This window comes from Nelumbo lutea, chromosome 1, assembly GCF_056320005.1.
Source record: "Nelumbo lutea isolate HS-2025 chromosome 1, American lotus-T2T, whole genome shotgun sequence".
Taxonomy (NCBI): domain Eukaryota; kingdom Viridiplantae; phylum Streptophyta; class Magnoliopsida; order Proteales; family Nelumbonaceae; genus Nelumbo; species Nelumbo lutea.
This window is the reverse complement of record NC_142684.1, coordinates 65,749,099-65,775,398: the sequence shown is the minus strand read 5'-3', so window position 1 is coordinate 65,775,398 and position 26,300 is coordinate 65,749,099. Positions and strand designations below refer to the sequence as shown.

The following is a 26,300-nucleotide window of genomic DNA, read 5'->3' as shown; positions in this document are numbered from 1 at the left end:
TTTCACATTCAAAGATGAAATTATAAATTTATTATATTAAATGTTTTACTAAGGACGAGTATATACAGAAATGTACAATTCAAACAACTATGGATACAAGTACATGAATCATGTACAATTATTCGCATCTTGATCTTCTTAAAGTCAGTAACTTGCTCCCGCTTGATCAAAATACAAAGCATCTAGCTGCAATTTTTTGTTTTAATTGCGCAATTTACAACAGAAAAAACTTTACATGTAAATCTATTGAGAGAAACCTACGCATCCCTTGTAACAAACATCTCCTCACCCATTCAGATAGGTCCTTTTGTGACTGTATGATCATAGGATATGTTAAATTAAGCTCCTTATGGACATCTGCATCGCCAATCCAAAATGTAATGACATCCATTCTAGAATGGTTTACACAAACCATATTGATGCAGCATATCGGCAAGATGAAGATCAAAAGTTTTTAGCATTTAGATGTCTAGTCCTCTCAGATAGATAGGTAATTATTGCCTGCACTTGGATCACAAAAAATCCATTTCACCAAAGTACCGGATACCTCTGAATCCATGCATGAAACAGAGTATGTTTGTTGATCATCAAACAATGCATCAGAAAAATAACCCAGTGAAGTTTCATCATAATAATCCTGCACTGATGCCCCAAATTCTACATTCCTGTAACATACTCTTTCTCAAATAGACTGAACATCTTCTTCAGGCGATCTTGCAGATTTGATGAGATACTCTTTTTTATCTTTTTCTGATGTTTGGTGCTTTTCAGCCACCCAATGCCGAAGAATACTTGAACATATAGACATCCCTTAGATCTGGAGGCGAGATCCTGAATTTGATATCTTAAGTGAAGCTGCAAATCAGTGGAAAGGCATTCTGTCAATTCTCAACCAAGGTTCTAAAGCAAAGGAATAAAACATACCCAATATCCTCTTACAACACTGAGCTTTTATCAGAATAATGTTAAGTGGTGTTACATAATACATACAGTAAAATGATCAGCAAGTGGAACTCCTTGGATTGTCATGACCTCTTCAATGATCCATCCATTTCTATCAGAAAGAGGAGACTTTTGTTGAGTGCTTGTCACTTCTCCACTGTAACGAAAAAGAGATTTGTCCAATATGTAAGAAATTTGCCTTTCATATAGGTCAGCCTTCTCTAGTTCCCATGGTGTGTAACAATAGTTGGAACATCCAACTTGTTCCATTATTTTACGCTCCAAGGGACCTCCACCAAACATTTCTGTTAGCAAGTTGATCTGCAAGTCACCCAAAAGATAACTTTGACATCAAATATTGACAGGAAAAGAATCCTAACACATGCAAATTGAATTCAACTTGGACAAGTACAAACTGTATAAGTGTCCCATTCAATGTTCGGTATACATGAAAACTGGGGAAGACTGAATAATCCAACAAAGGAGATCCAACAATCATCCAATCTACCAAAACATAGCAACTCAGGTGACGAATCAACCAACTGTGCCAACTTGTTGGCATTGAGGTTGTCTTGAATAGCGAGGGGTTGAATTTGAATTCTAGTCCTGACTCAATTCTGCATAATTCAGATGACCAGTCCCCCTGGGAATTTCATGACTACCATAACATAGTGACAGAACATGTTGAAGGGAGAGGAGATATGCAAAACATAATGACATTATCATATATGTGCATGCATGCACGCACATGCGTGTGCGCGCACACACACACACACACACAGAGAGAGAGAGAGAGATCTCACAGGAACAGGAAGAAGACAGGAATAAACCTCTGACATCCTGGCATCCTCCACACCCAAGATAGAGCCATTATCTTCAGTTTGGAGGTTCCTTGTTTCAGATTCTTCTTCATCAATTTCCACCTTCTGCTCAGGACTCAAGAAATTTGCCTTCCATACAGCCATGATTGTCCTGTTTAATAGATATTAGCTGGTCTGTTCCAAATAAAAGAAAGCAAGATTACAGTACATGTAACTCTAGCTGTAACATATGATGCCCATCTAATTTAAAAATATAAACATCAATTGTACAATATAACATACAGTGCACAAGGAGACTATCCTAGTAAGTCAATGAACCATACACAACATATGCATATCCAATAAACTCCAGGACCCTTATTTAGCCATATAACAAGGATATTCTATTTTCTGACAGTGTGCCATTTCTGATAAGTGATAAGTGATAACAACACATCCTAAAATTGGGTCTGTGAAGGATCTCTGTGGTGTGTTTATATGTCTGGGTATTACAAATTGTAAATTTGGGTTTGTGAAGGAGTCAATCTGTAATTTTGAGTTATTCTCTAATGTTGGGCTTATATAAGCATTCTTTTGGTATGGATTAGGGTTGAGAGTGAGGGGAGAGAGTGCCTATTTTCATGGTCTTGTATTTCTGAGTATTCTCATAGTGGATTAATCCCTCTTCCCAGGTCCCATGGGCGTACAACTGGCAGAAACCATGTAAACCTTGTCTACATTCAATTTGATTCAATCTATTTGCAACCCTAAAACTATAATATGTACCCCCATACAACACCTTATATTGCATAAACACTTCTAGAATATTTGCAACCCTAAATCTATAATATGTACCCCCATACAACACCTTATATTGCATAAACACTTCTAGAATATACTTTATAGCACAAAACACCTCTCATACACATCAAACATATGAAGAGATAGTTTACTAGTGCTTTGCTTATCCTCCAAGGATTTTTTGTTGTCATCCAGAAGGTAAACTTTAAGAAAGTGCACTTTAGGCCAACTTTAAAGGTCTAATTCCACTTCAGGAAAGTCAACTTTAAATATGTAAGAAAATGCAATCTCTTATGGTTTGGGGCAGAATGGTAATAGGATTTAAAATATAATTGCAAAAATACAATGTCAAAATATATGATGCTTTATGATACATATTTTTGGTACTGGGATGGGAGATCTCCTGGGAAGTCTTCATGATGCACCCCTACCTTTGCATTGAACAGAATAGCATGTGTCAGCACCCAATTTTTGCTCGGTTCCCTCTCTGACCCACTCCTCACACTACAGATGCCTGATCAGACCCCACCATTCTCTCTAAAACATGTCAAAACCCTAAAAGACTAAATTCTAACTCAAGCACCCTGAAATCCACAGTTAAAACTACAAGATTCCCTTTTGACAGCCACGATTGCACCCCGTCAACACACTTATCATATGATTAGACCCCACTATATGAAACAAAACCTATAAACATCCAATCACAACAAATTTCAGCCATAAATTACTTGGTTTCACCATCCATCCATCAAAGATTCCATTTTAACAAACTAGGCGCTATGACTAAAACCCACGATCCAAATCTCAACCTTAAATTCCTTGATTTCGTCATCCACTCATCAAAGATTCCATTTTGACGAACCAAACACTACAACTAAAACCCACAATCCAAATACCCTAGACATGATCAAAACCTCAATCAACCTCCCGATTGACCATCCATCAAATTTCAAATCTCAAAATGACCATTTCACCCTTTATTTAAAAAGATTCCAAATAGACCAATCTTATTGGCGGTCAATCTCCAAATTCAAGATCTTCGTCGTAACATATAACCCAACACCTCCAAACCCATCAAAACCACCATCAGTCCCCCCACCCGATCACCCATCCACCAAGGTAAAGATTCCAATTCAAGCCTTCTCGTTACCCGTTACTCTTAAAGTCACAGATCTATATCACAATACATCTTCCAAGACCCCCAATCTTCCTAAAACTCTCGTTGACCACCCATCAAATTTTAGCCCTTGAAATATTTGTTTTACTTCTCCATCATAAAAAGATTCCATTCTGAACCTTTTCATTAGCCGAACCACCCATACCTCAAATTCCTTCGATCCAAACACATTTAAACCGATCAAATCTTACCAATTCGTCCAAGACATTCAGAAATTCGATCCTACAAAATGTCAACTCAAAATTCCTCGATCCGCCCATCCATCGTATGAACATTCCATTCTGAGCTTTCTCGCACGTCGGATTGCTCGTATCACAAATTGCCTTAACCCAAACACATTTGAACCAATAAAATCTTGTCAATTCATCTAAGACACTCAAAAATACCATCCTACAAAATTTCAATGCAAATTCCTCAGTTTACCCCTCGAAAAAAGATTTCATTTTGGACTTTTTCGTTAGTTGGAATGTCCGTAACTCAAATTCTCTTGATCCAAGCACCGTTAGGCCAATCTGACCCCACCAATCAATCCCAAATGTCCGAAAACCCTACCTTGTCAAATTTCATCCAAAAATACCTTTATTTACCCCCTTTTCTAATCGATTTGACCAAAATATCCCTAAAGTTCACAAAATTACGAAATTATCCTTTTACCGTAATATAAAACCCAACCCGAGCTATTTTTATCAAAAACAATTACTGTTCACCATCATCTCCTTCAAGCTCTCAACCGAGCAACCTAACGGCAGCAACCCTCTCCACCTCCATCTAACTCAGTTCCCCTCTTTCTCTCATTTTTCTCTCTTATCTCTCTCACCATCATCTCCTTCAATCTCTCAACCGAGCAACCTAGCGGCAGCAACCCTCTCCACCTCCATCCAACTCAGTTCCCCTCTTTGTCTCATTTTTCTCTCTTATCTCTCTCCCCAGATAGAAAAATCGATTGTTCATCTCCTTTCTCTTGAAACTCGATGCAGCAGTGAACCCGATAGCAGTTCCTCCTTCCCCAACATCTTCTCTCTCTCTCTCTCTCTCTCTCTCTCTCTCTCTCTCTCTCTCTCTCTCATTCTTCCTCTTATTCTTCTTCTTCTCACTGTCATTACTGATCACTAAACCAGATCTGAAACTCTCTCCCTCACCACCTCTCTCACACTGCCACCACTCTCTCTCCCCATCTCTCGTTAAGTGACTTTTCATTTATGGGCATTAGATAATTCCTCATTTTCTTGTTATTAGTGAAGTCTCATTAATGTGTTTTGTGATAAACATTGTCTGTTAGAGCTTGTTTCTAAAACCCATGTAGGCCCCACCTATCGAACACAGGAGAGGGTGCCTAATCCCTTCCCTCTCCCATCCAAGTCTTACCTAGCTTGGTTAGATCGGTACCTCACATATGGAGTTACTAAAAAGACCAAAATGATTTTAAGCAAAAAAGCCCCGAGGCCCATCACTCCCAATTCATTCCCAATGGTGGGTGGCGACTCCAAATCAACCCAAGTGAGCCGTTTTCTGATGTTCACAGCATGGCAAAATAGGATTCATGTAGCTGACCACCTATAGATAGGACAAGGCTTAGATAATGATGATGATGATGATTTATAAATGCTACATATTTTTTTGGTATGATCTAATATTTATGTTACATATTATTTTGGTATAATCCATGTATGCATTTGTTATGTTTAGAACTTGAGAAGCACATAACATATTTTCCTAAATTGCAATTAAATCAGTGTTTTAAAAGCACAAGGCGCAGAAAAACACACACACACACAAGGGGCATTTTGCGCCCTAAGGTACAAGGCAAAGCGCATGCCTTTTTGAAGCAAAGTGCAAAAAATGCCAAAACAAATCAAAATAAATGCAAAAGAAATAAAAATATAAACTTCAATTTTAAAAAACTATTATCTCAAATTAAAATACATAAACATAACATATAAAACATATTCAAAATGAAAATGTAAATATAAAATCAAACATAACATTTTTTGCTAATGCTGTTAATTCATTCATCCTAATAAGCCTAAGGCGCATCAGGCGTGCACCTTTTGAAAATGCTGCACCCAGGGCCTAGGTGAGGTGCATGCCTTAAAATGCACCTCACCTGTGCACCTAGGAAAACCTATTAAATCACTGAATTAAATTTTAAAAGATAACATTTTCTTGCATATTTAAAGTTGGCAGTCCTAAAGTTGAAAAGTTGGCCTAAATTGTACTTCTCCCTAAACTTTAACACTCGGTGGGGCTAGAGACCACACATGATTGACAAAAAATTAGGACTACAACCTACTGAAGCCATGAAAGTTGAGACAAAACTTGGAAGACAAAAACTGCTCAAGCATTGGGTTCAAAATTGAAAGCTATGGGGTGCTTCAAAAGTCATAATAGCAATTCATTAAATAGGTGACAAAATTTCCAAGGGAAATTCATGGAGACAAGGCAATCATGGACAAAGAAATAAAGGTGGGAATAAAAGTAGAAATCATGCTTGGGTAGGGGATCTAAAGGTGGGATTTCTCCCTCCTCACCATCACATTATGAAAACATCACATAATCCCTTCATTACATAGCATATTGAACAAAGGTAATAAAAAGTAGTGCCACAAAGAGGATCCAAAGTTTATGAGTCCTACTGATGCAAGTCCAGCCCAAAAATCTCAAGCCTAGCATAACTGGACAGGCCCAACCATCTCTATTAGGCCCTAGGTGTTCCTCTTTGGGGCTAATCCCCTCACTTGAGGCCGGTATACCTCTTGGTTCATACCACGAGCCTAATCAGGGTTCTATGAATGTCCCCTATAAGATATTTTTTATTTTATTTCATTCGTTCTTTTATTAGGTAGCTTGAATGCTAAGGAGGGTTAAGGTTTCTCGTTTCCTTCTCCCCCCCCCCCCTCTTTTAATAGTTTTATCATTGAGATATGGGCATCCAGGGGTATAAGTGTATTTTTAATATAATTTTGATATGGGAGCAGTATGCCACCAGAAGATTTTATTCTCTCTAAACTACTCTCTCTTTTCTTTATTCTTCCTACATTTAATCATTTTGATTCTTTCAAATAAAATAGGTTTCATTAGGTACCTAATGGCAACATTGAAGGATACAAAAGCTTGGAAATGGAACTTCAGTCTCCCTTGTTCATCTTGTGTCTTTGCACCATGCCTTGCATCCATACCTCTGCCTTGTTGAAGAGTAATGATAATGAATGGACTGCCCATTGAGGCAAGTGTAGCAGGAAAAACTTGAATATCTTCTATGTCCTTCCAGAGAAAGAAGAATGTGGTTTTATGTCCAAACAAGCTTGTGTGGAACCCAATTATTCTTGCTGACAGAAAGAGGCGACCCTGCACAGAAGCAACCATAATTCAACAATTTAAAGCCTTTGAAGCATAGGTACCCTGTAGACTAATAAAGAGAAACATTAGCATAATCAATGTTGTTCCACAAAGTATAACCCAAAATTAGAGAGAAATGCAAGGTTATTAAGATATTTCAACAAAAGCAAAGCTTATGGGGAAGTAACTCTGCAATTGAAAGTTTAAATGGCAATGATCAATAGCATTGAATGTAACAGCACCTGCAGTGGCATTTTGCGCTTCAAGTGACAAGTAAAATCATTGATAAGAAATTCCTCGGGTGGAAGCCCGAACAGTTTCTGGAATGCTGAATTTGTTTGAGGTGACCGCAAATTTATCTGCAAGTGTTCTTGGTCATTAACAATGCACAACTAAAAGAAAATGGCATGAACTTTGTTAAGAATAACACTGAAGCCAACTTAGACAAAGCACCTTTTTCCCAACCTCCTTCTCCATCTTTACTAGATACTCCTTAACAACATTGCTACCTCTTGTATTGTTCAAAAATATTCTTAGGTGCAGTTTAGACTGACATGCTTGAGCTAATCTTCCTTGAAGAGGGATCCAAACATCCGCAAGGTCTGATATATTAGATTTTACAAAATTGATTTCAGCATGGCCAAGACATTCAGCTTCAACAAAGGATCCATCAAAATCATAAACTTCCACATCCAACACAGAAGGAGGTTCATCCATTGCATCAAATTCAAATATTTCTGTGTATCCAACAGGTTTTCAACAAAACGAAATCAATATATGGAACATTTGAATTTCATACAGATCATTCTTGTTGACAGAAATTTGAGTGCTTACTGTTCTAGGACTGAACCATGGCATCATAGGTTATGCAAGTGGTAAATCCATAGAGCATATTGAAACTAGAAAGTAGAATACCAAAAACAATAGCTCACCATTCCATTCAGGATCAGCTTTCTGAAAAGTGATAGAGCTCGATCTAGTTTTACCATTGCAAGTAAAGACTACATATGGGTCAGAAAACCCTTTTGAATCAACAGCTGCTATATTACTTCCCTCAATCAATGCAACAGTTAGTAGCCACCCATCCCCTTGTGCTTTGATGCCATGATCACTACCTAGAATTGCAAAATTGAAAGAAAAATGAATCAGTATGATGTGAGGCCAAAGTTTAAGAAAAGGGAAGCCAAACTCATACTTTTCTTTAGGCTTAGATGGCCTTCATGTGGCTAAAAAGACAGATTAGTAATTGGGACATAAAAATTTGTGAATCTAGCTCAATTCCATAGGCCAAAAAAATTGCACCATGAAGCCTAAGCCTGATAAATCACTGAATTGAACCTAAGGCCCAAAAAATTGGGCCCATTCCAAAAAGCCAAATTACTTAGTTCTCAACTCAAGTGGAGATATAGATTTGATTCTCCCAATAAAATTTCAATTGGATTCCCACTAAGCCACTATATAGTGAGTAATGCTTCTAAAGATTTACTTCAGATCCAGAAAATATTTTGAATAGGTTTTAGTTGCAAGTATTGTTAATTCTTTTTCTGTTTACGAAAATCAAATATTTTGTAGATCTTAGAAGATCCTTTCTGTTTCTTCACAAATATTTAAAGTAATAGCTCATCAGAGCCATTGAATGAATGGATAAAGAGATTTTCCCATTGATGTGTTTGATGCTGACTCCAAACTTAAGGTGCTGACTCCATCTCTTGGTAGAACTGTCAATTGACTGGGTCAACCCTGACAGACCTGAAATGATCTGACCCTATAATGTAGGATATTGGTTTGTATCTTGAGTCCCAATTATTAATTGTTGTAATGTGTATGTAGAGGCCTGCGGCCTACTAAAGGGTCTTTTTGTCTTTTCCTCAGTGTATTAGTTATGAGCTGTCGCCCTAAGTATAAATATTAACTTAGGTGTCGCCAGCCACTCAACTTGGAATAGATCTCTCTTTTCTCTCTTCTCTCTTCTTTTCTCCCTTCTCTCTTCTAGATCCGTCGAACTACATGGTATCAGAGCTCTGATCTGGGCGCAACTTTTCCAGATCTGAGATCTGGTTCTCTTTCCTTTTCTGGAAAAACTATTCTGATTGAAGACTCCATCGTGTGCTTCTTCCGGGCACAAGTTTCAGACAATTTTTTTTTTCTTTCTTCTCTCTTGGTCGCTGTACCAAGAAGGGTGTGGTGGCAGCCGAATGCATTAAAAAATGATATCTGGATCTGTGGTGGCAACCCAATGCAGTAGAATTTTTTTTTTTTTTTGAGTTTGTGGTGGCAGCCAAATGCATTGAAACTTTGACCACTGTGAATGTCACAGTTCTGAAGTCGTAGAGACTGGCTGTATCCTTTCTGTGCAAACTTAAGTGTTTCAGCTAAGAATTTTGACCTACAGTACTGTCAAACCTGTGTTATTGGAGCCTACTTATTGTTCAGAGAAAAAAGAAATCTTCTATATCAGATTGGTTTTTTTAAAAAAGAACAGCAGTAATATTTCTGTGGAAATGACTACTGAGGATTCAGCAACCTCTGGCATTACTTCACAGCAAGGAAACCTAAATGGGGGAATGGACAGCATGAATTTTTCTATGTCTATTACCCCCTTTGATGGCCTGAACTATCTAGAATGGTCCAAAGGCATCAAACTTTATGTTACAGTTAGGGGGAAGGCTGGCTATATAAGTGAAAAAATAAAAGAACCCAATTCTGGTACTGCTGAACATGATCGATGGGATCAAGAGAACAGCATGGTTATGTCATGGCTGCTAGGCTCCATTTACCTCATGTACAGAAAATTTTCATATGGGCTGACACAGCCTGTGAAATCTGTGAACAAGCCAAGGCAACCTATTCTGAACAGAGGCATTTTGCCAAGATTTATCAACTTCAAGCAGAATCATCTACATGTAGACAAGGTGACCGTAGCCTATCTACATACTACTCAGCCCTTACATCTATCTGGAAGGAACTAGACTATTTTCAGACCATTGACAGGAAGAATGATGAAGATGCACAGGACTACAAAAAACTTTTCTCCCAATAGTGGGTTTTTGCTTTCTTACATGGGCTGAACCCGGCTTATGAGCCTCTTCAGGTGCAGATTTTGGAAAGTAGGGAACCTCCTTCAGTTCAGGAAGTATATGCTCTAGTCCAATCTGAAGAGAGCAGGAAAAATCTCATGAATGTTTCTGAGGGGGAGAAACCAACTGCCCTAGCTGCAAGAAGGGGTAACACAGGAATGAAAAAGGGGGAACCAAGGAAAGGTGAAGATAAGGACAAACTATGGTGTACTCATTGCCAGAAGCCTAGACACACTCGAGAAACCTGTTAGGAATTAGTGGGTAAGCCCAAGTGAGCAACCAAAAATCAAGACACTTCAAAGAAGCCTCCTTAGAAGAAATTTAGTTCTACAAATCTGGCCACTGAAGACTATCAGCAAAGTAATCAAACTACAGTGTTTTCTCAAGAGCATCCTAGTGGTTCTGGTCCCAAGGAAGACAGCATCAACTCTTCCAGAGATCATTTGGAATTGTATAGTAGGACACTCGAGCAGTTGGACAGGTCGGTTCCTACCCCTTCTACCTCATTCGCTTCTACATCGGGTAACGGTGCTTTTGCATTTCATGTGTGTACCTCTACTCCCGAGTCACCTTGGGTCATTGACTCAGGAGTATCAAACCATATGACCAGTAAGCCAAATCTCTTCCAGACCTACACTCTTCTTTCTGGAAAGGATAAAGTGAAACTTGTTGATGGGTCTCTATCCACCATTGTTGGTCAGGGATCTGTATCTCTTCCTAATGGCCTTGTCTTATCCCATACCCTTCATGTTCCCGAACTTCCTATCAATTTGTTATCTATAAGTAGTATTACTAAGTCTTTAAACTGTTGTGTAACATTTTTTCCTCATTCTTGTGTTTTCCAGGATTTAACCTCGGGGAGGACAATTGGTAAAGGACATATGGTTGATGGTCTCTACATCCTAGAGAATAAAGTTGGCCTTGCGGCATCATCTTTAGTGAGTCTTATGAGTCAGTCTACAAACAGTCAACTGTGATTATGGCATAATTGCCTTGGTCATTTGTCCTTTGAGTCTTTGAGAGTTATATTTCCTGAATTGTTCAAGTCAGTGTCTCTTATTAGTTTGCATTGTGAAATGTGCCATTTGAGTAAGCATTGTAGAATGACTTTTCCATCAAATAATAAAACATCTACTTTGCCTTTCCATATTGTCTTTTCTAATGTTTGGGGCCCTGTTAACATACCTATTGAGGGTGGGTACAAGTACTTTATTAGCTTTATTGATTATTATTCAAGATACACGTGGCTATATCCTATGCACTCGAGAGAATAAGTACCCAAGATTGTGCAAGATTTCCATTGCATGGTTTTCACTCAATTTCATGTTGAAGTTCAAATTTTCAATCGGATGATGCAAAGGAGTTTTTTCATCATGACTTAACTAAGTTTTTCTCTTCACATGGATCTCTTCATAGAAGCTCATGTGCTAGAACACCACAACAGAATGGAGTTGTTGAAAGGAAGAACCGCCATCTCCTCGAAGTTGTTCGTAGTATGATGCTTCACATGCATGTTCCAAAACGTTTTTGGGTTGAGGTTGTGATGGCTACAGCTTATGTTATTAATCGTATGCCATAACGCCTTCTACAATACAAGGCCCCACATCAACTTTTCTTCCCTCAATCCCCTTTATTTTCCATTCCTCTACGTGTGTTTGGGTGTAAATGCTTTATTCATGATCTATCTCCTAACCGGGGTAAATTGGACCCCAAATCTGTTCCGTGTGTTTTCTTGGGTTATCCCTCTTCCCAGAAGGGCTACAAATGCTTCAATCCAGTCACCTCTAAGTACTTTGTATCTATGGATGTGTCCTTTATTGAGTCAGAACCCTTCTTTCAAGCCTCTCCTCAAGGGGAGAATAGTGTGAAGGAGGAGAGACAAGCTCCAGCTCCTCAAATCCCTCTTCCCCTATTCCTAACTCCTCTCCATTCCGTGTCTTCTTGAGACGCCGTAAGGGACTGTTGAATTCGAAGGCTATGAAGCAACTTGAGACCATACATCCAGCACCTTCTGACTCCTTGAAATAAAATTCAGGTACCCTTGTTCCCTTTGATATGACTGAACCTATTGCTATTGATGATCTTACTAATGATCTTGATGTCCCAATTGCTCATAGAAAAGGGGTTTGATCATGTATTACTAAGCATCCTATTGCTCAGTTTTTATCCTACAAAAACATTGCTCCCTCATTTCATGCCTTTTTGACTACCATTGATTCCGTCTTTGTTCCCAAAAGTATTGCAAAAGCCTTATCTATACCTAAACGAACAGATGTAATGAAGGAAGAAATTAGTACTCTTCACAAAAACAATACCTGGGAGTTGGTGAATCTTCCCGAAGGCAAGGAGCCAATGGGATGCAAGTGGGTATTCACAGTAAAGCATAGAGCAGATGGGTCGGTTGAAAGGTATAAAGCCAGGCTAGTTGCAAAAGGGTATACTCAGGTGTATGGGGTTAACTATGCAGAGACTTTGCCCCAGTTGCTAAAATGAACACTATTCGGATTATACTATCCTTGGCTATTAACTTTGATTGGGAGCTCCACCAACTGGACATAAAAAATGCTTTCTTAAATGGAGATATGGTAGAAGAAGTTTACATGATTCAGTCTCTTGGGTTTGTAGCACAAGGGTGTGAAGGGAAAGTTTGCAAACTAAAAAAATCTTTATATGGTTTGAAACAATCCCCAAGGGCCTCGTTTAGCAGATTTCACTTGGCTTTACAGCAAATTGGGTTCAAGCAGTGCCAATCTGACCATACTCTATTTGTCAAGAGAAACTAGAAGAATGTTGTGGTATTAATTGTCTATATTGATGACATTGTGATTACGGGGAATTGGGACTGAGATTAAAAGGTCAAATAATCCATTGCTATGCAATTTGAGGTGAAAGATCTGGGATAGCTACATTATTTCCTTGGTATTGAGGTTGCCCGCTCAAAAAGGGGCATCTTCATTTCCCCAAGGAAGTATGTCCTAGATCTTTTGCAGGACACAGAAAAGTTAGGAGCAAAACCTGCAGACTCTCCTATTGAAGAAAACCATCGGCTTGGTGATTGTACTGGAGAACCAGTGACATATATCAGGAAATTTCAGAGGTTGGTAGGAAGACTCCTCTACCTATCAATGACTCGACCGGATAGCTTATGTTGTTGGTGTCCTCAGTCAATTTATGCATGCACCAACATCCTCCCATCTAGAGGCAGCTGAGAGGGTACTCAAATATCTAAAGAAGTATCCAGGAACTGGGTTACTTTTTGTAAAGAGACTGGGCTGAATGGGCCCTAGTATCTTTTCTTGTAGTATGTCTTATTTATTTGTTAGCTAATGGACCTATCTTAATGGGCCTGTTATTTCTTTTGCTAATTCTCTTTATGTTACTGCCTAGCTGGCCGCCCACTTAAGGGTATACTTGTAATTATGTTAAGATTGAAGTTTAGTAAAAGGATTAGAGAAGGTAGGGAAGAGACATTTGAACTCTTCTTCTTCTTCCTCCTCTTTTCTCCATCTTCTCTTATACTGTTGTTCTCTTCTTTTCTTCCTCTTTTTTCTCTAATTTTCCCAAGTTTACATCAAATTTAGAGGACTGATTTACAAATTGGTATCAAAACAGGTTTCTTTCTTCCTTCTTTTCTTCTTTCTCTTTTCCCATACACCCTTTGATTTAAGAGTGTATGGAGAGATAGGTTCTCTATAGTTCAGAGGATCTTTGGCCTAATTGGTAGAGGGTTTGGAGAGTGTAAATATGGCCGAATATTGCCAACAAGTGGTGATGTACTGTTTCTGCCCAAAACCCTAGCCGATTAGAGATTTTCGAAGTTACAAGTAAAAGTGAAGCTTTGGGTGTGGCATTCTGTGCTTGGGAGGTGTCTTTTGACTTCTAAAAGAGGGTGGTTCAGGTTTGGAAGAGATTGGGAAGCTCTGGTAGGAGAGGCTGCATCTTCTCTCTTTCTTCCCAACAATCGGACACAATGAAACCCTAGTTTTCAAGCATCTGTGTACTGGTTTGACTTCAAGTAAGTTTATAAGGACCAAACTTCTGGTTTTTTTATTTTCGTTTGATTAATGGAGCAATACGAAAGTGAGTTCAAGCAGGTGCCGGTTTTCGGGCTTGGCTCGATAGATTCCGTTTTGACTAACGTGACCACAATCAAGCTAGATGGGACAAATTATCTTGCTTGGGCACAGTCTATAAGGATTTATGTCTGTAGTAGAGGAAAATTAGGGTACCTCACAGGCACTAAAGTGAAACTCGAAGAGACAAACCCTGAATATGAGAAATGGATACAGGATAACTATACTGTTATAGGATGGTTAGTCAACTCTATGCAAACTCATATAAGTCAACACTATCTCTGGATGTCCTCTGCCAAGGAGATCTAGGACAGTGTTACTGAAACTTATTCACAGAAGTTGAATGTGGCTAGAGTGTGGCAATCTACTATTTTATACTGAAATCCTTATGGCAGGAAATTGATGTTATGGAGACAGTTGCATGAGAGACTAGGAAGTTGGTGAAAAGAAACAGGGTGTTTGAATTTCTTACTGGACTCAACCCTGAGTTTGACATCATTAGACAGAATATTCTGGCCAAAGATGATGTTATTCTTGCCTAGGCATATGCTATGGTGAGCAGTGAGGAGAGTAGGCGGCAGGTTCAGTTACAGAGTCCACCTACGGAACACTTTGCACATGCGGGAAACCGAGGCATACGAAGGACACTTGCTAGAAGCTTCATCCTGACCAGTTTAAGAATAACAATAATTTTAAGAAGGGCAGTCAGACAAGAAATCCGAAAGCAGCTAATGTTGCCACAGTACCAGAAGGAGGAAGTAAGGAGAGTGAAGAGAAGTCCACCATTGAACAGTTGGTAGCAATGAAGGCAGACTTTGAAAAGTATGGTAGGCTATTAAGTCACTTGGAGTCTACTGTTTCTACATCTCACTCTTCAGGCAACACATCATCATCATCAGCATTTGCTCACTCAGGTATTCGTGCTTCTACAAACCATGCTTCAATTTCAAGTAATCATTAAATCCATTGGATCATTGATTCCGGTGCATTAGACCATATGACCAGCTTGTCTAACATTTTCTATTCATGCCACCTCTCTGGTAAAGAGAAAATATCCCTTACTGATGGGTCCCTTGCTCCCATTTCTGGCAAAAGGGATATAAAAACCTCTGACACCCTTTATTTATCCTCTATTCTTCATGTCCCTAAACTTAATACAAATCTTTTATCTATTAGTAGCCTGACTAAATCCATGAACTGTAACATAACCTTCTTTCCCACTCATTGTGTTTTTCAAGACCTAGTCTCAGATGATGATTGAGAGTGGCCATGAGGCGAACGGAATATACTTGTTGGACACACCTAATAGTGCTCTTGGACCACCTCATGGAGTTGCCTTGGAGTCAGTATTGTTAGAGTCTGTTGACAAAATCATGTTATGTCACTTTTAGTTTGGTCATTTGTCTTTTTCTGCTTTGAGTCATTAATTTCCAAATATATTTAAGGGAGTGTCTTTATCAAGTCTTCATTGTGAGTTGTGTGAACTGGCAAAGCATTGTAGACAATCTTATTCAGTAAACAATAAAAGATCTATTTCTCCTTTTCATATTGTTCACTCTGATGTATGGGGGCCATATCATTTGCCTATTATGGGGGGTTATAGGTACTTTATCCTTTATATTGATGATTACTCTCGTTACACTTGAATTTATCTCATGAAATTTAGGGATGAAGTACCAACTATTGTGCAAAAATTTCATGAACTCATTCTTACCTAGTTTAACACCCGGATCAAAATATTCCATTCTGATAATGCTAAGGAGTATTTTGAGAAAACCCTCTCAGCCTATCTTGAAACTTTTGGGGTTATTCATCATAGTTCTTGTTCCTACACTCCACAAAAGAATGGAGTGGCGGAAAGGAAGAACCGACATGTGGTTGAAGTTGCCAGATCCCTCCTTTTTGCATCCCATGTTCCTATACAATTTTGGGGAGATATTGTCCTTACTGCAACTTTTTTTATTAACCGTATTCTTTTCCAGGGTTCTTGGCTTCAAAACCCCCTTTAGCCTTCTCTTTTTGAATGAAGATCTCTTCTCTCTTCCTCTCTGTGTTTTTGGTGCACTTGTTATGTGCATGTTCATAGCCATCAAAGGCACAAATTTGAACCTAAGGCTCGTAAATGTGTTTTTCTGGGATATGCCCCCACACAGAAGGGATATTGCTATTTTGATTCAGTTAATGGTACTCGTTTTGTATCTCGTGATGTCACATTTGCTTTGTCTACTCCTTTCTTTAGTATTCCTCCTGAGGGGGAGAAATCTAAGGAACCCTTTGCTATGTCTCTAGTAGTTCCTCTTCCTGTTCCTTTTGAGTCATCTCATGAGGTGTCCACTTCTCCCACTGGGCCTACCTCCAATATTACTACTCCTCCTCCTCCACCTCATCCTCCTGTAATTCCTCCTCATCCTGTTCTTCAAAGGTGATACCAAAGGCACAGATTCAGACATGGGCAAGTTGTTTCCACTCCTACAAAAGAGCCTCTTGCTCCTCCCATCATTACTAAGGTAACAGGTCGGCCTTCCTTTGACCCAGCTACACCCTTCCCAGACCTTGATCTTCCTATTGCTTTCCGCAAGGGCAAGCAGAAGTGTACAACCCATTGTATCTCCAAACACCTATCTTATAGCCTTCTATCTCCTACCTACTACTCTTTTCTTGCCATTAAATATCACTTTGATGTCTCTATTGAGAGGTTTAAGGCCAGTTTGGTTGCTAAAGGCTACACTCAGATGTATGGTATTGACTATCTTGAGACATTTGCTCTTGTGGCTAAGATAACCTTAGTCCGGGTTTTGTTATCTCTGGCTACTACTTTTGATTGGCCTCTCCACCAGTTTGTTGTTAAAAATGCCTTCTTGAATGGCGATCTACATGAAGAGGTCTATGTCTTTGCCTCCAGGGGTGTATGGAAAGGAAATGCAGGGGAAGGGGTGTAAACTGCAAAAATCTCTTTATGGTCTCAAATAGTATCCTCAGGCTTGGTTTGAGAGGTTCAGGACTGCTATTGTCTCATTTGGTTACGCACAAACTCAATCGGATCATACCTTGTTCTTGAAAAGAAGTGGCTCTCTGGTGACCTTTTTCATAGTCTATGTTGATGATATTGTGGTCACGGGTAATGACACCCAAGAGGTCAATAAACTCAAAAGATTTCTTAACTCTAAATTTGACATCAAGGATTTAGGAAATCTCTTATATTTTTTGGGCATTGAAGTTGCTAGATCTAAAGATGGTATCTTCATTTCTCGATGCAAATATGTCCTTGACCTCCTTGCTGAGACTGACAAACTTGGTGTTAAACCAGCATCTACTCCTATTGATCCTAATCACAAGCTTTCTGCTACAGATGGTGAACTTTTATCTGATAAGGGAGTGTTTCAGAGACTGCTTGGGAAGTTGTTATATCTTTGCATGACTCAGCCAGACATTTCCTATGCAGTGAGTGTTATTAATCAAGGGCAGGGTGTATTGATGATAGGAGATCCACCTCAAGTTATTGTGCTTTGGTGGCAAGGAATATTGTTTTATGGAGGAGTAAGAAACAGTCTGTAGTTGTCAGATCCTCTGTTGGAGCCGAATATAGGGCTATGGCACATGGTGTTTTAGAATTAATGTGGCTACAATCCCTTTTAGAAGAATTGGGAGTTGACTATGAGAAGCCAATGATGCTCTACTGTGACAACCAAGCAGCTATCAAAATTGCACATAATCCTATTCAACATGATAGAGGTAAGCACATTGAGGTTTATAGACATTTTATACGGGAAAGAGTTTTCTCATGAGAAGTTTGTTTGCCATTCATCACCTCATAAGAGCAGCCGGCTGATATTTTGACCAAGGGAGTTCCGAGAGGGAAACTGACACACTATATAAGCAAGCTGGGCATGATTGACATCTATGCTCAGCTTGAGGGGGAGTGTAAAGAGGTTGGGCTGAATGGGCCCTAGTATCTTTTCTTGTAATATGTTTTATTTATTTGTTAGCTAATGGGCCTGTTATTTCTTTTGCCAGTTCTCTTTATGTTGTTGCCTAGTTGGCCACCCACTTAAGGGTATACTTATAATTATGTTAAGATTGAAGTTTAGTAAAAGGATTAGAGAAGGGAGGGAAGAGACATTCGAACTCTTTTTCTTCCTCCTCTTTTCTCCATCTTCATTCTCTTGTACTGCTGTTCTCTTCTTTTCTGACTCTTTTTTCTCTAATTTTCCCAAGTTTACATCAGATTCAGAGGACTGATTTACAACTCTTTTCAAGAAACATGATCATATGAAAGTGGGAGTCTACACCGATGCAAATTGGGCTAGAGAAGTTGATGATAGGAAATCAACTAATGGATATTGTACCTTTGTTGGTGGGAACTTGGTCACTTGGAGAAGCAAAAAGCCAAGTGTAATGGCCAGATCTAGTGCTGAGGCCAAGTATAGGGCCATGGCACATGGAATTGCTGAAGTACTATGGGTGAAGAACTTGGTTGAAGAGTTAGGCCTCTCGGTTGATGGCCCAATGTCTCTCTATTGTGACAACAAGGTAGCCATTAATATTGCAGCCAATCTAGTTCTTCATGACAGGACCAAGTACATTGAAGTCGACAAGCATTTCATAAGGGAGAAACTTAAAAAGGGAGAAGTTTGTACTCCTTACATCAGTTCCAAGGAACAACTAGCTGATGTCCTTACAAAGGGTCTTCACTATTTGCGACATAATGAACTGTGTGACAAGTTGGGCATGATTGACATATATGCTCCAACTTGAGGGGGAGTTTTGTAATGTGTATGTAGAGGCCTGTGGCCTACTAAAGGGTCTTTTTGTCTTTTCCTCAGTGTATTAGTTATGAGTTGTCGCCCTAAGTATAAATATTAACTTAGGTGCCGCCAGCCACTCAACTTGGAATAGATCTCTCTTTTCTCTCTTCTCTCCTCTCTCATCTCTTCTCTCTTCTCTCTTCTCTCTTCTAGATCTGTCGAACTAGATTAATAACATAGGTAATGGGTTTTACCCAATTAAGACACAGGCTTTTATTTGTCAGCAACTAAAAACTTTATTGATTGATGATAATGTTACATTTCAGTACCCAGGCGGGAAATTTGGCCTAGCACCTAATAGCCATCCCTCTTTACAAATTTCTATTTTAGGGAACCAAGCCCCTAGAAAAATCGATCTCTGGTTTCTCCTTGTTTTGCTAAGTCATCTCTACTGTTGGCAGATCTAGGAATCCAATGGAAGCTTGTATTCAGTTCTTCTGCCAGGTGTATTATTTCTCCAATAACATGCCTATATGTCCAGAACCATTGAATTTTCCTTTTAGCCATCTAACCAATTATGGTCTGTATATATGAATGCACGTGTGTATGCTTTATAAATGTTTGTCATGGTTTATCTATAATAATTTAACATAAGATGTCTAAGGTTGTCACTTTATAGGGGAAATATAAGATATTTTGAGAAAATAGATTAAGGAGGTTTGTAGTTTTATACTTTCATTGCCAAAATACCATGCTAGAGACATCAGTTTGGGTCTTACCAGGTCAGACTTGATACTCCCAATTATTAATAGGATCAGTTTACTTATAGACCCTGTTGGAATTAAATCTATGTATCGTTTTTATTGGCTAGAATCAGGTCTACCCAGACCTAATCCATTCACAGCCCTATCTCTAGATGCGAACTACTAGAGAAACTTAATGGTGCTGACTTCATTAGGATCTATCTTCAGTTTGTAGCAAGTATTATATTTATTGATTGAATATTAGTTTATTAAGTTTTTATTACCATTCTCATATTACATTTTTCCCATTAATCTTTATTTCTTCATCAGTAAGTCATCTCCAATAGTTACTTTTAAGCTAAATGTCATAACTTAGCAAGTTGAGGACCTTGTCTATTCTAGCTCAATAAAGATCATTCCAGTCACTATAAACCTGAAACTTGAAAGCAGAAGCCAAGCATATATTCCTTTGTCAATTAAGCAGCAAAAAAGGGAACCCACAGTATTTGTCACTCTGATATAGGGGAGCCTAGGAGATTATTAAGATAGATATACCAAGAAGAAGAAGAAAACATGCGAGATTCAAACCTATGCATGGTAACAAAGCAAAGTGTCAGTCAATTTTCAATGATCAATTTCCTTAATACCTAAGAAATCAAATTTAGGTACTAAGCACAACTGCCTCATAATTTCAAAACATTTCTCAATTCAAACTCTAATTAAGTAAACTCAACAAACATAATTGGAGTTCCCTAATAAAGCAATACAAAATTCTAAGACTCCTAAATTAGCAAATCCTCCCAACACAAACTTGTATCTCAATTGTTGGATATAACTTAAACCATATTCGAGACACATGATCATTTTATTTCATAAATACATAACTAGACTTCCAAACAATACCAAATTCAAATTGTTTGAAACTTTTGAGCATACCAAAAATGGCCCTTGGAAAAATGATGGTATAATTGAATTTCCGATATAATTCTTGACCTAAAATCCAAATCTTATGGTAGATTATGAGTTTGATTCCTCCCATTCAGATTCTATGGGCAGAGCTTGACATTATTTACCTCCATTAAAAGTCATCCTTGAGATTTTAAGTATTTGAGCATAAAACTTGGCCCATGATCACAATAAACCTCAGTCCTCATAAATGCACTAACTTTGAATTATATGCATCTTATGGAAAATTAAGAATGATACTCAAAATAATGTTGTTACAAAATACCCCATGCCAGGCTTTCTTTGAGTGTTTTACTTTAACTTTACTTCAGCACCACTAGCTCATATATTTGCTTCATCACTTTCTTGTTCTCAGCAAGCTTCTTCAATTCTTCAATTGGAGTTTTGACTACAAGTGTCACATGCTTGAATCTTGATAAATACATCCTTCTTCACCTTCAGTTTAATTATATTGTCCTCTGAATGATCAAGCCAGTAAGCAATCAGGAACATCACATTATCTCGCTATTGTTGAGTCTTTCCCTAAAGGATCTCCACTATGTGAGAACATTGTAACATAATGTTGGTTAATGTTACCAATTTAATGTAGGATGGAAAAATCAACTAGAATTGGTAGAAATCTGATCCAATGGAAAAGGCCAAGAATGGGTACACACAAATAAGCAGATAGAAGAGTCACCATCTCTTCGAAATCCAACTACCAATTCAAACCACTTAATATGAGGCCTTCAATGAAGTAACTCCAAAAAAAATGGTATTTTGAGAGAATCAAGATCAGCCATTATGTAGTGCATAATAAAATCTCAGATCTCAGAACAGTCACTTTGTGCGAAAAATAAATGCCAAAGGTTAGGACGATATCCAGTCTACCCTGGATAGTCAAGACCATCATTGGGTAATGGCCTTTAGAGAGTCAAAACTCAAGAAAAATAACAAAGGAAATCACATTCAAAATTTTCTTTGAAAACTGGTTCAGACATAGAACCAGGAAGGGGTTTTTCATGGTTCTACCAGTTTGATAATAGTTCAACTGGGTTGATTGTTAATGACATAAATATGTTCATTTAAAATATAGAGTTATAAAAGTGGAATTCCTGGTTTAACACCAGTTCAGCCATGGTTCAACCACATTTTTATCAGTCAATGGTTTCTGACCATATTCTGAATGGTTTCCAAAACATTGAACTTGATTTTCAATAATCAACATCTTTCTATAATAAAGATTGATCCTGTACTCATAGATGCATATGCGATGTCTAAATACTTCCATTAAGACTCAAGAAATCAGTCTGACATACCAAATACAACTACTCACTTTCAATTGCTAAAGAATTCCTATTTTGACCCCACCTTAGACAAGTATATTCTAAAAATTGAAAGCTGAATTCTGTGAAACTGGAAACCCTCTAAAACACTTCCCAAACAAAATAGAAAATTCTAAAATTATTGAGTTGGTGAAATTGCTTATTCAAATCATGTACAAAATCAGAAGACTTTGGATCATTGGAGTAGGTAACCAATAAGCTTCACAACAGCACCAAAAGGAAGGTGTTTGGGTACTTTTGGTTTTGCTTTAAGAAAACTAATAGGATTTTGACTTTCTAACATGTCTTGATTCCAAGCTTTGCATCTTATGTGTATGTATATAATCGCTTGCTTCCATTAGCATCCTATCCATCGGGTTATATGACAAGAAGCATAGTTCTGAACATGAAATGCAAAAGAAGCACCCAAAGACATAATTGACGAAAACCAGAATGGGCAGTACGTCTAGGAAAAGAAAATGGAACATTATATTCCCAATGTTATTAATGATACACCCAAGGTCAAGGTTTCTGATAGTATAGTAGAAATTACTCCCAGTTCCTAACTTCAGCTAGAAAATTGCACAAGCTAGTCCAAAGATCAGCAACTTAATGTCACCGGTGAAAACATCATAACTCATAGTTAATAAACTAAGGGCTATCCTAGTAAGCCAATTAACTCCTATTTATCTGTTTTACCTTAAAGTCCGTTTAAGTTATTGCACTTGTACAATTTAAGCACATAAAACGAATTATTATAAAAGAAAATAAAGTTAGGGGGTTGTTAACAGTGTTTTACCTTTCTGAACTCTGGCCTGCAGGAAACGGGCTATCAACCCCAAAAGGCGTTGGCTCTGAAGAACAAGAATTCCACTTACAATCACTTCACTAACTGAGTCTGGCAAGTCAAGCCCTACAAACTCAAGCCCTTGGACCGAGCTGGGCATGGCTAATAAGATGTGTGTGATTACATACGCTCCCATAACAATAGTGGAAACTACTGTAAAATTTGCAAAATATTGGAATGCGAGCTTCCAACCTGACTGTGGCTCCACCTGCAAAGAAGCCAAAACCAGCTCCTTGTCGGACCCAAGGTCCTTCAAATCAACCTTCTTAACATTTTGAGATAACAAATCAGCAAACTGCTCAAAGCTGTCCTTAAGACCTTGTCGTGCCCCACCTTCTATCATACTTTTCATCATAGTGCTCTGTAGAAAGTTCATGCGCCATGATATTATCAACCGTGATGATTGTTCTTCTCTAGGCAGCTCAGGTCCAGGTGTAATACAGAAGAGCAATTCCGTCTTGAAGGTGCTCCCATACATAACATCTGGTGTGCTTACGCTTGACAAAACTGCAAAAACCTTCCCATCAGCTTTCAGATATACCTGCTCTTCGGTTGCTTTCACAGCCTTGATCAATTTAGTTGCAGCCTTTGTGTATGTAATTACTCTTTTTAAGTTCTCCGTGCAATTGTCACATCTCCAAGGTCCTTGTTGGATTTCAGTGGTTCCTTGCACCTCTGCCAACGATTTCTGGAAATCTGAATCAGGTGAGAAGAGTAGAGAATTCAAGCTGGACGGTGCAATAATATAAGATTGATCGAGAAGTATCCCTCCTAGTAAATTGCCCGGTACCTCCCCACCTTGATCTCTTTTTGACATGCTCCTTATTGCTTCTTCAAAACTGCCACCAAAGGACTGTTCTTCGGATTTATTCTCATTAACTTCAACTTTGGACGTCTCAGGTGAGTCCACGGTAGCAATACTTCTACTGCTAGCGCTAGCAGATATTGTTTCCCCCTGTTTAAGAAAAATTTGAGCTATCAGACCACTAAGTGTCTGTGATGACATTTTTTCATCCTTTGCAGAAATGGTCTCCTCCATTCCCGCTGCATAAGGGGATTTTAAGGGTCCACTGGGGGATCCGGAAAATGATTCACTTATTAAGTCTACAGAATTCCTCATTTGTGGCACATTATCACCAGTACGGGACAATTTCTCGTCTAAGAAAGAGTTGTTTTGAGATAAAGATATGGTGAGAAGAATTTCGCCTGCCAAACAAAAAAGCGAGAGAGAGATAACCAACAAATTTATAAAACCATAAGCGATAGAGCAATCACATTTCTGCAATAAGAACAATAATGCAGTTAAAAATTATAACATCAAATGACGGAAATAAATTTTGGTTATAATTGCTTATAAATAAAAAAATTTAAAAGCAATAAATTTCAAAAGGAAACCGTAATAAAAATATCCCCACCAACCCAATAACACAACAGGAGAAACAGGAAGCTGATTATGGGAGTGCATACTACATACCACATTCTTTGTTCTTGGACTTCTTCTTATTCTTGGGTTTCAGGGGATACCAGGTAGTGCCGAGAGACTTATTCTCGGCGTCGAAAACCTTGGAAACGGGCACTTTGAGCTTGCCCACGAAGTCGTCGTTGAAGTATTTATCCTCAACTAGAACAGAGACAACGAGCTTTTCACGGAGGTCCTCAACCCCAAAACTGAACTCCTCTCCCCAAGAAGGATTCAAGTTCTTCTTCAGCACCTTCGTCTTAAATTTTTGCTTTCCCAGGTGTAACCGAACATAAGTATCACTTGAACCATTAAGATCCAATGCGCGTAGATTTCGCGCTTCGATCACACGTACCAAAAGCTTCATTTTTTTTTTTTTTGTGCAAATTAAATGAAAACGCGATTTATCATTTACGTTGAAAATTGAAAAATTAGAAATTAATCTTACAAAAGAAAATAAAGAGAGAATTCTTATTCTTTAATAAAGAAAAGAATTTTACAATGGTTTCGTTTTTTATTAATTACAGATTACATAAACAAAAGGATCCCATTTGTGCTGCAGAAAATCTTATTTTTGTCACAGATGGGAGGAAAAACAATAGAATCATACATTAATGAATATGAACAGAAGTATCAACTGAAAATAAAGAATACAAAAAACTCAAATCAAACAGAAGGTTCAATGTGAAGAAAAGAAAAGAATGATTAAAAAATGAATCAAATAAAATAAATAATTCTGGTAAAAAAAACATAATAATTTAGATAGGAAAAGAGAAAGATGGGGAAACATTGAGAAAAAAATGAAGTGGGACCAATAAATGGATACAGAATTTTGATCACCAAAAAACAAAAATACAGAACAAGAAAAATCAAAACTGCATAACTCGAGAGAAGAAAATTAAGATCACGAAAAGCCTTCAGAAAATCCTAATTTCCGAAACGGAAATATCGAAATCGAAATTGACAAGAGAGAGACCGAAAGAACGAGGCATGAAAATGAAAGCCAAAGAGACTCCATATCCATTCTTTGTCTGGTCTAAGTTTGGAAATTCATACGCACCTTAAATAAATAAAGTAAAAATAGGGGAGGAGGAATCCTCGTCATTGAGTTGTGATTGACTGATTGGGGTCTCACACATGATCTGACGTGGTTAAATTAATTGTGACGTGGCAGATCAAAATCTCGATGGGGATAGCCCATTGACCCTGTCTCCAATCCTGATGATTGCTGACGAAGGCGGGAATGGATCCCACTCCCCAGGTCTCGTCTCCCTATAACCAGCAGGAGACTTTACCCGTTTACAAACGATGATCTGACATTTTTAATGCCCAGAAATTGTCGGATGACACGTGGCTAATAAAAAAGAGTGGACTCTCCTAAAAAGCGGTGAGTATTCGGGGCGAATCCCGATTCCCTCCTCACACCCACCTGAACCATCTCACACTTGTACAGTAATTGCAGCCGTGCATTGGTTCGCATTCGGAACACCTCCCATGAATGAAAAGAAAATCAAAAGATACGTATACGACGGGAGTCGGGAGATTTTGTCAAGGAGGAAATTCGAATTCTTTCGGGGCATGATTTCTGCCAGCGGCACGAGGCCATGGCCATTCACTCATTGAAATTTGGGTGGATTTCGTCGGTGTGTACGGTTTTCGAGGTCATTGAAACGTGAAATATTATGATTCAGGGGTTTCACTGAAGGTTTCACCGGTTGCAAATTTCATTTGCCCTGGTGCAAACAAACGGACTGCAAATAACAGTGGTCCACAGCCCACACACTGAATCGATCCATAACAGATTTTCTACATTAAAAAGAATAATCAGATGAATCTTCCCTGATCAAAAAGCAGCTCTTCAACTTTACCAGAATTCTCATTGTCAAAATGGCATCTGTATGATCTTTACCCAATTGATCTCTTCCACGAAGCCGGCGGTATATCTCCGGTGGTATATCTTGGTTCTCTTAACATGCGATACAATGGAGATATGGCTGTGAGGACAGTGTGAGCAGTCTAGTGAGAACTGA

At 38.4% G+C, this 26,300-nt stretch overlaps 1 protein-coding gene across 6 annotated transcripts; it reads right to left on the bottom strand.

Annotated features, from left to right (window-relative positions):
* On the bottom strand, window positions 1–25,485 carry LOC148874994 (C2 and GRAM domain-containing protein At1g03370-like). 6 transcript variants are annotated; one of them, XM_088963983.1, is made up of 10 exons: window positions 25,331–25,485; window positions 24,286–24,631; window positions 22,764–24,017; window positions 7,989–8,171; window positions 7,510–7,793; window positions 7,299–7,415; window positions 6,803–7,065; window positions 1,773–1,914; window positions 991–1,263; window positions 1–855 (listed from the first exon to the last, which is right to left on the bottom strand). In XM_088963983.1, the coding sequence occupies exons 1-10, from the start codon at window positions 25,373–25,375 to the stop codon at window positions 658–660; spliced, it is 3,105 nt and encodes a 1,034-aa protein (XP_088820109.1). In that variant the 5' UTR covers window positions 25,376–25,485; the 3' UTR covers window positions 1–657. The 6 variants fall into 6 exon arrangements, with proteins under 6 accessions (XP_088820109.1, XP_088820111.1, XP_088820108.1 ...); XM_088963985.1 differs by having other exon boundaries at window positions 1,746–1,914; window positions 7,510–7,658; XM_088963982.1 differs by having other exon boundaries at window positions 1,746–1,914; window positions 25,331–25,484.
* Between the last annotated feature and the right edge of the window lie 815 nt (window positions 25,486–26,300).

Excerpts from the sequence above, each read along its gene's own strand:
- LOC148874994 (XM_088963982.1), bottom strand. The coding sequence starts at position 25,375 with ATGACGAGGATTCCTCCTCCCCTATTTTTACTTTATTTATTTAAG. Across the intron at positions 7,416-7,509 it reads AGAAGGAGGTTGGGAAAAAG|ATAAATTTGCGGTCACCTCA; the intron begins GTGCTTTGTCTA and ends GAACACTTGCAG. Across the intron at positions 7,066-7,298 it reads AGCGCAAAATGCCACTGCAG|GGTCGCCTCTTTCTGTCAGC; the intron begins GTGCTGTTACAT and ends GCTTCTGTGCAG.